General features: G+C 45.7%; 1 protein-coding gene across 5 annotated transcripts in view; it reads left to right on the top strand.

Moving 5' to 3' along the window:
- The window catches only part of LOC134944950 (mitochondrial chaperone BCS1), a 158,937-nt gene that overhangs the window by 19,938 nt on the left and 124,546 nt on the right, over positions 1–14,453 (top strand). For 4 of the 5 annotated variants that reach the window (XM_063933900.1, XM_063933901.1, XM_063933898.1 and 1 more), the window contains one exon: positions 10,072–10,438. The exons of the other annotated variant lie outside the window; for it this stretch is intronic. In XM_063933900.1, coding sequence (XP_063789970.1) covers positions 10,119–10,438 — 320 coding nt within the window. In that variant the 5' untranslated portion in view covers positions 10,072–10,118. The remainder of the gene's footprint in view (positions 1–10,071; positions 10,439–14,453) is intronic. 5 annotated transcript variants of the gene reach the window in all.

Raw genomic sequence — 14,453 nt, 5'->3', positions numbered from 1 at the left:
GTACATGGGAAGGGTCACACATATCACTTTAGAGAAAAGTGGTTACAGTCACAAATTGTGTAGTACACTGTGAAAGTGCTGAGTATTTATCATGTCTAAGGGCGGCATACACTGACCGAAACACTCATGTGTTGTTTGGCAAAAACTGTATTATCCTCTATGAGCTGGTACAGGATGGTTATGTGTAAAAATAGGATTTTGGTACTTACCAGGTAAATCCTTTTCTTTGAATCCATAGGGGGCACTGGAGTACTCTTGGGATATGGATGGTGTTAGCAAGGACAGGCACTGAATATTTAAATTTCAGTAACTCTCCTCCCTTCCATATTCCCAGAAAACCTCAGTGTTTTTTCCTGAGGCGAACAGGAGCGATAGAGAGGATGAACAATGGAGAATTACCTATAACATTATAACATAACGGACGACAATAAAGTTGACACATAACGTAACTGACAACTAAACAGTTGACACCATAACCGATAAATCGGTGAGAATGTGTTACCATAAGATCCACTGAACTTACCACAAACCAGGTAAAACTGCTCTGGGTGGGCGTCCAGTGCCCCCTATGGATTCAAAGAAAAGGATTTACCTGGTAAGTACCAAAATCCTATTTTTTCATCCACTAGGGGTCACTGGAGTACTCTTGGGACGTACCAAAGCTTCCTTCGTGAGCGGGAGAGCTGTTTGGCACCTGTAATACTAGGCGGCCAAAGCTAGACGCTGATGCCGCAAACGAATGAAACTTGTAAAAGCGCACAAACGTGTGCACTGATGACCATGTAGCCGCACAGCAAAGCTGCGTCATAGAAGCCCCACGACCAGCTGCCCATGAAGTTCCCACAGAACGTGTGGAATGAGCTGTTACTGATGTAGGCGGCTATAACCTAACATGAAGGTAAGCCTGACGTATGGCCAGTTTAATCCATCTGGATAAGGTTTGCGTAGAAGCTGGCCAACCCCTCTTGGCAGCCTCATAGAGAACAAACAACGTATCCTCTTACGAACTGTAGACGTTCGGGATACATAAACGCGTAGTGCGCGTACCACATCCAAAGTTCCAGAATCTTCTGTTAACACAGGAACAACTATTGGTTGATTGATGTGAAAAGATGACACTACCTTTGGTAAGAAGGCGGGATTCGTCCGAAGTTCCGCTCTGTCATCATGAAAGACCAACTACGGTGGCTTGCATGACAAGGCACCCAAATCTGAGACACGCCTTGCCGTAGCTAAGGCTAGGAGAAAAATCGTTTCCCAAGTGAGAAACTTAATAACCACTTGTAAGGGTTCAAAATATGAAGACCTGTAAAAAATAAAATAAAAATCTAAACCAGATTCAAGTCCCATGGCGCTGTAGGTGGAATGAATGGAGGCTGTACTCTGAGGACACCTTGCAGAAAAGTGTGTACCAACGGCAATAGAGCCAATCGTCTTTGAAAGTAAATTGACAAAGCAGATACCTGCACCTTTAGTGTAGATAAACGCAGTCCTCCATCTAACCCGGCTGTAGAAATAACAAAAGTCGGGATAACTTGAAATATGATGTCGGAAACTTCCGGGCTTCACACCAACCTATATAGGCACGCCAAATTCTGTAATGAGCTGCCGTAACTGGCTTCCTAGCACGTAACATGGTTGGTATAACCGATTCTGGAATGCCCTCTATTCTTAAGAGGGCGGTCTCAACAGCCACCCCGTCAAACGCAGCCGCGCTAAATCGGAGTAAAGGAACGGACCCTGTTGTAACAGGTCCAGATGTGACGGGAGCGGCCAAGGATCGTCTGCGAGTAGTCCGCGGAGATCCGAGAACCAAGCTCTCCGAGGCCAATGAGGCGCCACTAGTATGACTGTGGCAGACTCTCTTTTGATCCGTTGTAGCACCAGAGGGAGCAGCGGAAATGGTGGAAACAGATACACTAGGCTGTATGGCCACGCGATTGTGAGAGCATCCATAGCCACTGCCTTTGGATCTCGCGTTCTGGACACATACTGGGGCGTTTGGTGATTGTGGCGAGATGCCATCAGGTCCACTTGAGGGTGACCCCACATCTGGACCAACATGTGAAACACTTCTGGATTTAATGACCATTCTCCTGGATGAAAATCCAGACGGTTTAGATAATCCTCCTTCCATTTGTCCGCTCCCGGAATGAACACTGCCGACAATATCACTTGGTGATGCTCGGCCCAATTGAGGATTCAAGCTACTTCCCACATGGCCATGCGGCTTCTCGTTCCTCCTTGTTTGTTGATGTATGCGACCGCCGTCGCGTTGTCTGACTGCACTTGGACAGTCTGAGACCGAAGCATGTGCACTGCTTGTCGTAGCGCATTGTAAATTACCTGAAGTTCCAGGACATTTAGAGACAGCAATCTTTCGTGATCTGCCCAGAGACCCTGGAGCTGACAATTTTGAACCACAGCTCCCCAACCTCTGAGACTCGCGTCCGTCGTTAGAATTATCCAATTCCAGACGCCAAACCGTTTTCCTGCGGTTAGCGTGTGTACTTTGAGCCACCAGAGTAGAGATACTCTGGCCCGTGGAGACATCACCACCATCTGGTGAATCTGCCGATGCGAGTTCGACCACTGTGCGAGCACATCCAGGTGAAAAGGACATGAGTAAAATCTTCCGAACTGAAGCGCTTCGAAAGCTGCCACCGTATTTCCTAACAATCGAATGCACAAATGTACCGAGACTGTGCGTAGCTTGAGCACTAATTGTACCAGATGACGAATACTCTGTACTTTCTGTTCTGGTAGGTAAATTATGTTGGAGGATCATCTGTTGAGACAGAGTTTGATGAGTAGATGGTCCAAGTACGGAACTATTATCACTCCCAGGGATCTGAGATGAGCTATCATCACAGACATCAGTTTGGTGACTACCCGAGGGGCTGACGAGAGGCCAAACGGTAGAGTCTGAAACTGATAATGGTTTCGCCGTAGCGCAAAAGCAAGAACCTCTGATGAAGTGGACAAATAGTAATCCTGTAGCTCTAAACCTGCAATTACTGACCGCAGGGATTCCATCTTGAATCTGTAGTAAGTGACGTACTGATTGAGACCCTTTAAGTTCAATATTGGTCTGTCCGAGCCATCCGGCTTTGGTCCTACAAAGAACTGGCATAATAACCCTGACCTTGTTAGTGAACAGGAACTGGAAACAAACTGCTGAATCTAGCAGAGACTGAATTGCGATTTCCAGAACTCAGACATGGGCTGGGAGCACGTCATGCCCCAGGCTTCTTGGTGGCCCTAGCGTTGTAAACCACGTCCTCTACCACATCTACTAGGTGTGGTTGTTCCTCTACCACGGCCTCGAAAAGGCTGAGGTCTCTAATTTAGAATTAAACAACTTCTTGCCAGCGGAAGGTAATGCTTTCAGAGAGCCCGTCGTGCCGAAACTAGTGACGCTGAAAAGCGAGAACTGACCTGACAGACGTCCGTAGAAGCTGTACATAAATACTCAGCAGCTTCACCGATGTGATCAGCAAGAAGTATAAGGTGGTCGACTTGCAGGCGGATCTGAGTTGTGTTATCAATGTAATCACCACCTTATGTACCCAAATTCCAACCAAACCAGGTGTAAGCAGCACCCCTGCTGCTGTATACATGGACTTTTAGCTTACGCTCTGACGGATCTTGAAGCGTAGTAGCAGTTGGTACTGGAATGGTTAATTTTTTTGTACGTTTTGACACAGACGAATCCACCATTGGCGGATTCTCCTATGTAGATGTCACAGACTGTGGAAACTGGTAACTAGCCTTAAACCAGCGAGGTATAGAAACCCGTTTATGCGGATTTCTATTAACACTCTGAAAACACACTAAAGATCTCTGTCGTTTAGTAAATACCACCTTATTATTTGTCAGCGGTTCTTCAGTGTCTGTAAAAATCAGAGACTGACGTACCGTCCTGATGAGATTATCAATGCCGGCTGTCAATATCCTCACTATCTGACTGCTGGTCCAATTCACCTTCCTCATGCTCATCCTGCGCAGTCGCCAGGATGCCATATAGCAGAAACTGGGAAAGTATAAGCAAATGAGAACTATCTTTGTGACCCGAATTAGACTGGGATCTGTGCAAAGACTGAGACCTATTCTGAGATCTGGTATCTCTTGTGGTCTCACCCGAGCCTCAATTCTTGCCGTGTGTCTCTGTTGTCGAGCAGCGCCCATTTTGTGAGGCAACACACACTGACAGACATTGCAGTTACACTGCATCTTTGTTTTTGCTGGTTCCTTATTCATTATGTTGTACGGCTGAAGGCAGTGCACGTGGCCAGACTATAGGAAAACTGATCCAAAAGTCCTACCAACTCCCCTACGCCATCCGGTGGAGTATTGTTGTAGGACAGCCCTTTCTGGAAGAAGAAACAGGAAGTATGGTTAAAATGGCTTCCAGCCATGTGCTTACATTGTATAACATAGCATACTAGGTTATAAAGACGTGCCCTTAAAACCATGCCCTTAACTCTCAATATAATGCAGCCTTTCTCAATATAAAGCAGCCTTAATAGAAAGCAGCCTTTCTCAATAGAAAGCAGCCTTTCTCAATAGAAAGCAGCCTTTCTCAATAGAAAGCAGCCTTTCTCAATAGAAAGCAGCCTTTCTCAATTAAAGCACATATTTAATAATTTATAATCTAGGCTTAACAGCCTGTCTAGTACTGCTGCTGTGGGCATTATGTCGTCCGTCCCCCCCCTTCAGCTGCGCTGCGTGTAAAGGGGACAGACCGCGGCAGCCCTGAGCGCTGTCCGCGGTCTGAGTGAGAGCTGAGCCGCCGCAACTCCCCCCCCAGCGCGAGCTCCCGTACTGTGTAACGGGCGCTCTGTAATATTGGGGAGCGGTGTGGAGCGTATTAGCAGGCGGCGGCGGCAACAGGTATCATCTCGCTGGCACCCCTCTGCGCCGGATTCTAACACTGGCCGGCGGGTCGGGAGCGGGCGCTAGGGAGCCTGTGACAAGTGGCAGGCAGCAGGGGATTCGAGGCCGGCGGTGGGCAACAGCTATGGCGGCGCGCAGTCCCCACACGCGGTGCGCCCCGGTCATAAATACCTGCGATCCTGTGTTGTGATGGACTTTTGTAGCTGACCTGTGCTCTTGGGCTCTGACGGGGCTTCTCCAGCAAGCTCCGTCCAGTCCTTTCTGCAGCCTCAGCGGAAGTTAGCTGAGCTGCTTGTGGCTGTGAGGGGGCTCCTATTGTGAGGCCCCACACGCCAAAAGCTGCATGCAGCAGCTTCTGTAATCCCGGACCCATAGCTTTTGTGTAACCTGGGAAGGGATTAAACTTTGTGCTCCTATCCATGTGAGCACCGAAAAAACACTGAGGTATTCTGGGAGTATGGAAGGGAGGAGAGTTACTGAAATTTAAATATTCAGTGCCTGTCCTTGCTAACACCGTCCATATCCCAAGAGTACTCCAGGGACCCCTAGTGGATGAAAAAGAAAATGATTTGCTGTTTAGCATAATACATTCCTGATCTACATCAGGTATAGATAGACCCATTGAGGCTATGTTTGCACAGACCTTGTACAGTTTAGCTGAAATGTTAATTCTTACATTATTAACACATGCTGCTCACTGCTTGTGGTATATCCCCAACAGCGTCACCAATAAGACAAGCTGATGACCCGAATGTAAATAAATCATCGACTTCACAGTCTACACATGATAATCATCAGACGATGAAAGCTCTATATACTCTACTTCAGCATACGAAGAACAAGTAAAAGATATCAGCTAAATAAATAAGCTGAATAAATGAGGGCAAAAAAAGGCTAGTCTGTCAATAGAGGCAGCAGAGCCTGTGGTAAAAATTAAGGCACTTGTGTTTAAACGTCCCAAAAGGGCCTCTTCACGAGGGCAGAATTCAGGAAAAAGGTTTGGGTTACACCCAATAAAATAGAATGCCCGGTAAATGGGATTCCAATATCTTTTTCCAACTAGGGACTGTTTAAAATAGGGAAGTGCCTCCCAAAATAGATATGCATGTCATTGATAATGCAAAAATCTATAGGGCCTCTGCCGTCAAAAGAATAAGACCATATTGTCTTTGTCTTGGGCAGTCATAAGGCCAGCCATGACTTCACCTTGCAATCTACGACTATACCACACTGGATAGGCCCAATCTCACTAGATTTGGAAGCTAGGCAGTGTTGGGCCTGGTTAGTTCTTGGAGGGGAGACCACCTTGAAATACCAGGTGCTGTAGATACATTGGGCTGAGGTACTGGAAGACAAGTTTTCAGCGCCTGCAAGTGATATAGCTCAGATGGACACTAATGGACATTAATGTTCTAGGGCATCAGTATAAAAATAGTTGTTAGAGAGCAGCTTGGTTCACATACATGGGAAGCTGATTCAGAATCTAAGAAGGTCCTGAAAACTTTGCCTTGGCTGGAAGTTTCTGTTTGGGAAGGAGTTAAACAGTTATTCCGGCGTCAGAAACAGACTCCAAGAAGGTCACGTTTCCTTCCACATAATAACCCCAAATCTAGGGGTCCAGGTTGGCCTTGTGGGTCATAAAGGAACGTAACAGCCTCAATACAATAAGTTTGGTAAGGCAAAGAAGCAAAGGCAACCAGAGGCCATCAGCATGATGTTGCGGTTCTCCTTCTGGCAGATTCCAGAAGGAAAAGGGTCCGACTTCTTCAGTTTGCACATATTTGATAGTCTACAAATAGATGCCTGGGTGCAAGAAGCGGTATCTCTAGGCTTATACTTTCCCTTCTGGGACCATTCTCCTAAAAGGTTTTCAGTTTCAGCCCGTCTCGGGTAGAGGCGTAGGCGAGGGATTTGCATGAAGCAATTCAGAAAATGTTTTGTCAGGAATAGTCATTCCAGTATCCCGTGCACAATGGGGGGGGGGGGGGGGGGGTTATTCCCACCTGGGTCAAAAACAATCCCTCTCCCCAATATCAATTTCAAAACCAGAGAAATTTGGGTAACACTGTTCACGTGGAGGCAACTCCATAGTTGGGTGGGGAGCCAATATAATACATGATATTCCTGGATAAGTCAGGAATGTTACCTTCAGGCTCCTATAACACTGTCCTTCAGTGTTATCTCAAGGTTTACCATCCTTCAGCAAAAGTTCAGTTAGGCCTTACCCTTTGGGTTAGCCACAGCCCCAGAGTATTTACCAAAATGATTATGGCATCTTATCTAAGTTAGTAGAGGTTAAGAAAATTACCATACTTTGACCACCTTCTTATTCTGACACAAATACAGGAAAGGTTCTGTGTCATCTACATCATACAAATAACTTGTCTGCAGAGGCACAGGTGGTTCGTAAATGGGATCATCTCTGGTTCCGTAACATAACTCACGGTGGGGCTATACTGAATTCAAGTTTGCAGAAAGCAGTTAACTCAGAACAAGATATCCAAGGCAAAGCTAGGAGAGTGGTTACAATATCAAACAATATCAATTCACGCAGCAATGCGAATGATGGGTTTGATGGTGTTAACAATACACATGGGGAGTGGGCATAATTCCACTCAAGACTTTTTCAGCACATCCTCCATCTAAGGCCGCATCACACTGGATATATCTAATCTCAATTGATGTTGGAAGTTAAGCAGTGTTGTACCTGGTTAAAGTCTCTGAGCGCAAGACCATCTGTGAATACCAGGTGGTGTAGGTGGGCCAGATGGACAGTACACAAACAAGTACGTGGTACTGGCAAAAAAAAGGTAAGAAAGCGAGTAGCCTGGGGGCTACAGACATTCTATCTAGATCAGAGGATACCTTTTTCTTTTTGGATATCAGGTGGGGAAATCCTGACAACAAATGCAAGTCTTCACGTCCATAGAGGCCATTGTCCGGAAAATTATGATTCCGGGGATTATGGACCACAGAAGAAAGGTGCCTGCTAATAAATCTGTGAGCACTTCGGACCATATACTGGGTCCTGATTCAGGCATGGGGCAGTCCTAAAGGAAGATCGGTTCAGATCTGCAAAGACAAGGAAATGGCAGTAGTGTACCTCAACTTTCAGAGAGGAACATGCAGATAAATAGCAAGAAAGGAGGTAAATCGCATACTAAAGTGTGCAGAACTCCATCTTCCAGCCTTGTCCGCAGGGTTTGTTCCGGGAGTCCTAAACTGAAGAGCTGATTTCTCAGTCGACACGCCATTCAGGTAAATGAATGGGCTTTGCACCCTAAAGTCGTTTCAGACTCTGGTAGACAAATGGGCTTGGCCAGAGATAATTCTCATGGTGTCCCATCTGAACAAAAGCCATAATCTGGTCCGGAACAAAGGAAGTGATCTTTGTGGATGTCTTTTTAATGGGAATTTTATTTCTCTTATGTGTTTCTCAAATCATCCTGCTACTCGGGATAGTGAGGAAAATACAACAAAGATGCCGGGATTCTAATAAGCCCCGGCTTGGCCCAGAAGGCGTTGGTACACGGATCCGCAGAAAATGTTAAATACCTTTTCTGTTTCCTCTACGCCCAGACTAAGGCAGGGTCCTTGATTATCACAGATATCTGGATCAACTGTTTTGATAGCGTGGCTCTTGAAATCTATATACTGAGGTCCAGAAGATTCTCACAAATGCTCAGAGCAAGGAAAAACTCCCTTGACTCGTATTTATCACCAAATATGACACGCTTATATGCATTGGTGCAATAAAAGAGGTATGGACCCAAAATCTTGCAGAGTTTCCAGGGTTTGAGCATACCTTCAGACAGGAATAGATAAAGGTTTAGCGATGGATTCCTTGGAAATACAACTGTCAGCATTGACTGTATGGTTCCGAAAGAAAAATGCCAAATTGCAGGATGTGCGCACTTTTTGCGAGGGAATGCTGCGCATTCAACCTTCCCTTTTTCCTACTGCTGGGTCAGGGAATCTAAATCTAGTCCTCAAAGCCTGTCAAGTTGCTCTGTTTAAACCACTAAGTGAAGTGGATTTTAAATGGTTGACCGCTGAAGTTCTCGTTTAGCTGACTATGGCATCAGCTAGAAGAGTGTCAGATTTAGGATGTACTGTCATGTTGATCTCCTTTTCCGATGTTATCCAGATAAAGTAGTTCTCAGAACTAGGTGTGGGTATCTTCCTAAGGGGTGATCTATATTCCACCTTAATGATGATATTATGGTCCCGGTTTTTCAGGAATCGGGATTTTCTGCGGGAGATTCGTCGCTGGTTGTAGTCCGTGCATTAAGTATGTACATGGATCGTACCAGTGCCATTAGAAAGACCAATTCTCTTTTCATCCTCTACGGTTTTCACAAGAGGAGCTGGCCTTCTACTAAACAGACGCTAGCAAGATGGCTTCGAATTACTATTTCAGAAGCATATTCTTAAGCTGATCTCCCTGTCCCTGCTAATGTCTCTGCTCTCTCTACTCGTTAGGAAGGTCTTTCATGGGTAGCACAATATTGTGCTTGAGCAGAACAGATATGTAAGGCAGCCACATGGCGTCCAATAAACACATTCAATCAGACATTATGCCTGGGATATCTTTGCCTCTTATGATGCTCAATTCGGGCATCATATTACGCACCTATTAATCAGGAGCGTCCCCACCACAAAAAATTGATTTGGGAAGTCCCAATGTTATCCTGTGGATAACCTGTGGACCCTGCCAGAGAAATATACGTAATGGTAAGAACTTACCGTTGATAACGGTATTTCTCCTATGTCCACAGGTTTCCACAGGGATCCTACCCTGACGCACCTAATTTGAGAATCTTTGTACTCGCTAAACTCTTCCCTCTTGCATGGAAGTGTGTGCATGTGTGTTTTTTGCCTGAATAGGGTTCCACATAATGCTCCTGCCTAAATGCTTTGGAATACAACTGATTTGCCTGAGTCAGTGGGCGGGGATATATGGACGAGCCCGTTGCATCCTGGGAGGACTGAAAGCTTGTGATCGTTTGGTGCCAATCCGCTGTCACTCCATCATATCCCAATGTTATCCTGTGGAAACCTGTAGACAAAGGAGAAATACAGTTATCAACAGTAAGTTCTTAACATAACTTATATTTTATGTTTACTCTATTACAGCTTTCTTGGTACTGATGAGATAATGTTCTCATTTTTCAGACTGAATGCAGCAGGCAAAATAAGACAGACTCCCATCATATTCGGAGATGCCATTTTCTGACTTTCTAGCGGCCCTTAAAGACAACCCTTACTTTGGGGCAGGGTTTGGTCTGGTTGGGGTTGGGACAGCATTGGCATTGGCCCGCAAAGGTGCCCAGATTGGTGCGGTCGCCTTCAGGAGACACTATATGATAACACTTGAGGTGCCTAGTAAAGACAAAAGTTATCAATGGCTGTTGAGCTGGATCTCTCACCATGCCAAGCGCACACAGCATCTGAGTGTGGAGACATCATATCTCCAGCACGAGAGTGGCCGGATCAGCACCAAATTTGACTTTGTCCCCAGCCCTGGAAATCATTTTATTTGGTAAGTGTTTCCAATGAATGACAATCATATTAGAGCACACTTACTAAAAATGTATCCCAAGAGTGTAAGGAGATAAATTAAATGCATTCATTTTCCAATGTCACACACCTTCTATTTGATACAATTGTTCCAATGCAATAAACTGAGTCATATACCAGAATAGGTGGCACTTGTTATACCGGCTGTCGGGATCCCGGCGCTCACCATACCGATGCCGGATTCCTGACCGCCAGTATAACGGCAAGTATTCTCCCTCTTGGGGTGTCCACGACACCCCTGGAGGGAGAATAAATAGCATAGCGCGCCACCAAGGGGGCTCTTTTGCGCTGGCATTCCAGCGGTCGGGATCCCGGTGTCGGTATGCTGGGTGCCGGGGAAACATACTACACCCAGAACAATGAAACCAATTATCCCTGATAATAAGTATGTGGCTGGAAAGCAGAAGAGGAAGCTAGAAAGAAAACATAATGTAGCAAAATGCCTAGAGGCAGGGATGGCCATTACTGTGGTAACTGTTGATGGTTACGATCAATGGTAGTATGGTAAGTGATCATCGATGACTGCCAACTATGTAATGGATGTCCATCGATGGTTTCCACAACCGAAGGCCATCCCGGGGTTTTGTGTCGAGGGCGGGGCTATACTCCGTGTCATAACACCTTTTACAAAAAATGTGTTTATGCCATGCAATCAACGGAGGCAAACCATCTGCTTCTCCCCAATCAACGGTAAAAGTATTCTTCTTTGGCCATAAACCATCGATGATTATGAATCGTCAGTGGTCGATTGCCATCCCTAACTAGAGGTCATGTTCCCTCCAATACATGGAAGACATCTGAAGGGGACTATTTGAACTTAACAGGTGGGAAAATGTGTGACACTTCCTACTTTAATTTTCTTTCCGCAGAAAGGATTTCTTTAAGGGCACTTTCAATGGCTTTCCATTGCAGTCACCCAGTGTATTACTATGTTTCTCTTACGTCCTAGAGGATACTGGGATTCCAGTTAGTACCATTGGGTATAGACGGGTCCACTAGGAGCCTTGGGCCCTTTAAGAATTTGATTGTGTTGGCTGGCTCCTCCCTCTATGCCCCTCCTACCAGACTCAGTTTAGAAAATGTGCACGGAGGAGCCGGTCACGCTTATGGAAGCCCCTTAAGAGTTTTATGCATTTCTTTTATACGTTTGTTATTTGCAGGCAGGACTGGTTGGCACCAGCCTGCCTGCTTCGTGGGACTTAGGGGGGGGAACGGCCCAACCTCTTCAAGGGTTAATTGTCCCATTCCCCGTTGATAGGGTACTGAGCGAACTATTCGCAAGCCCCACGATGGCGAGCGTGCATTCCTGTAGCACGCCGTCACCCCTAACAAAGCCAGAAGAAAGAAGAGTGGTGAGTACTAAGCCGGCGTCCCGACTAGCGGGTGGCCGGCCATTATGGCGGCATGAGGGTACAGAGACGCACGGCTTCTAAATGGGGCGGAATGCGTCTCCAGACACAGTACACAGTTGCATCTCAGTACACTGGCAAAAACAGCCTTAAAACAGTTTTCTCTCCATTTTAAGCAACAGACAGTATAAAAAAAGCGGGAAGACTGCGTGCCATTAAACTGCTGGGGCTTCACTATGAGAGGATCCAGCAGCTCACCAGCGCCATTTTCCCTCTGCCGTGGACACAGATGCTGACTGACAGGGACGCGTAGCTCCTCCAGTGTCACTCCAGATTACCTCAGCGGTACCAGGGGGTCATAGCAGGGGGGGAGCGTCTATTAGTGTACTAAGTCCCCTATCAGGGTACTTTGTCTGCGACCAGGCTAAGCTTGGCATTAGCGATAAGGGCGCGGTGGGGGCTGGCTCCAAATTACTCTTTGTCTCCCTGAAGGGCTCTTTGTGGGTTAATTGTGCTTAACCTTTTCCTGTGTGTGTGCTGTCACATTTACATTATGTCAGGCAAAGAATGTGTTTCATGTACAGCGGAGTGTTCCTCTTCACCAGGGGGCTTACTACTGGGTACTCGGGGTAGTGCACCTTCCCAGAATAGCGGGGCTGAACCAGAATGGGTTAATTCCATTAAAGGAATGTTCTCAAATATATCTTTAAAGCTATCCCGCAATTAGAAAGAGACGCAATACTTAAGACAGACCGTGGATGAGTTTATGAATAGAGACTCAGGGCCTAATTCTGAGTTGATCGTAGCAGCAAATCTGTTAGCAGTTGGGCAAAGCCATGGGGGTAATTCTGAGTTGATCGCAGGAGCAAGTTTGTTAGCAATTGGGCAAAACCATGAGCACTGTGGGGGGGGGGGGGGGGGGCAGATATAACATTTGCAGAGAGTTAGATTTGGGTTGGTTATTTTGTTTCTGTGCAGGGTAAACACTGGCTGCTTTATTTTCACGCTGCAATTTAGATTTCAGTTTGAACACACCACACCCAAATCTAACTCTCTCTACACATGTTACATCTGCCCCTCCTGCACTGCACATGGTTTTGCCCAACTGCTAACAAAATTGCTGCTGCGATCAACTCAGAATTAGGCCCCATGTGCACTGCAGGGGGAACAGATATAACATGTGCAGAGAGAGTTAGATTTGGGTGGGGTGTATTCAAACTGAAATCTAAGTTGCAGTGTAAAAATAAAGCAGCCAGTATTTACCCTGCACAGAAACAATATAATCCACCCAAATCTAAATCTCTCTGCACATGTTACATCTGCCCCACATGCAGTGCAACATGATTTTGGCCAATTGCTTACTTTGTAGGTTTGCTAACAACTCTGAATAACTCCCTAAGTGTCTAAAATTATTTGTTTCATACTTTACGCAGTAAATTTATGTATGGAACAAGAACAAGGTACAATTTTACTACCATATATTTTTTTTTAATGATGAGTGGTTGGAAATCTATATATACTTTAACTGTCAGTAAAATTACTAATGAATTACAGCCATGTATAACAGAGGAGGGACCCTACATGGAGCTATATGGTGATGTGGCTAGGTAAGGGGGCTGGGTGTATAAAAGTGGATAACTTTTGTATAAAATATGAATTTATGCAGGAAAAATGGGCATTTTAAATAATATGCAGCTGTTCAAGTAAGGAACCCATGTACCCCTGTTAAATATACAGATATAACATGTGCAGAGAGAGTTAGATTTGAGTGGGGTGTATTCAAACTGAAATCTAAATTGCAGTGTAAAAATAAAGCAGCCAGTATTTACCCTGCACAGAAACAATATAATCCACCCAAATCTAACTCTCTGCACATGTTATATCTGCCCCCCCTGCAGTGCACATGGTTTTGCCCAGTTGCTAACAAACTTGCTGCTGCGATCAACTCAGAATTACCCCCTCAGTCCCCAAACCAGCGACTCAATCCCCTCCCATATTTCTGCAAAAACGATCTCTGGCCCATATCCTGCAGTTTGACACTGACGGGTCAGACATGAAGGACGGTGAGGTGGATTTGGAGGGGGGGGATGCTACTCTGTGACGGAATAGAGGCTCTTAAAGAGGCTATCGGAGATGTTCTGCAAATTCCTGATGAGGTGTACGAGGAGTGTGAGGAATCTTATTTTAATGTAAAAAAGAAGCCCTCAGTCACTTTTCCTGCGTCAAAGGAATTGAATACCCTGTTTGAAGAACCGTGGGTTAATCCTGATAAGAAATTTCAAATCGCTAAAAGGTTGCTCTCATCTTTTCGTTTTCCTCTGGGGGGATAGGAAAAAATGGGAAAATCCACCGATAGTGGACGCATCAGTCTCTAGGCTATCACGTAAGATTGTACTGCCTGTCCCTGGTGCAGCTTCCCTACAAGTTACGGCTGATCGTAAAATTGAGACTACACTCAAATCATTGTACACAGCTGCTGGGGTGACCCAAAGCCCCACTATTGCATGTGCGTGGATCACAAAAGCCATTGCTAAATGGTCAGGTAACCTAATTGAGGGGTTAGATTCCTTGTCTAGGGGGATGTTGTTTTACTCCTGCAGCATATATACAGGACTCTGCGAACTTTAT

Source organism: Pseudophryne corroboree, chromosome 7 (assembly GCF_028390025.1).
Source record: "Pseudophryne corroboree isolate aPseCor3 chromosome 7, aPseCor3.hap2, whole genome shotgun sequence".
Classification (NCBI taxonomy): Eukaryota; Metazoa; Chordata; class Amphibia; order Anura; family Myobatrachidae; genus Pseudophryne; species Pseudophryne corroboree.
Note: the sequence above shows the minus strand (reverse complement) of the source record. Positions and strands in the feature narration are given on the sequence as shown.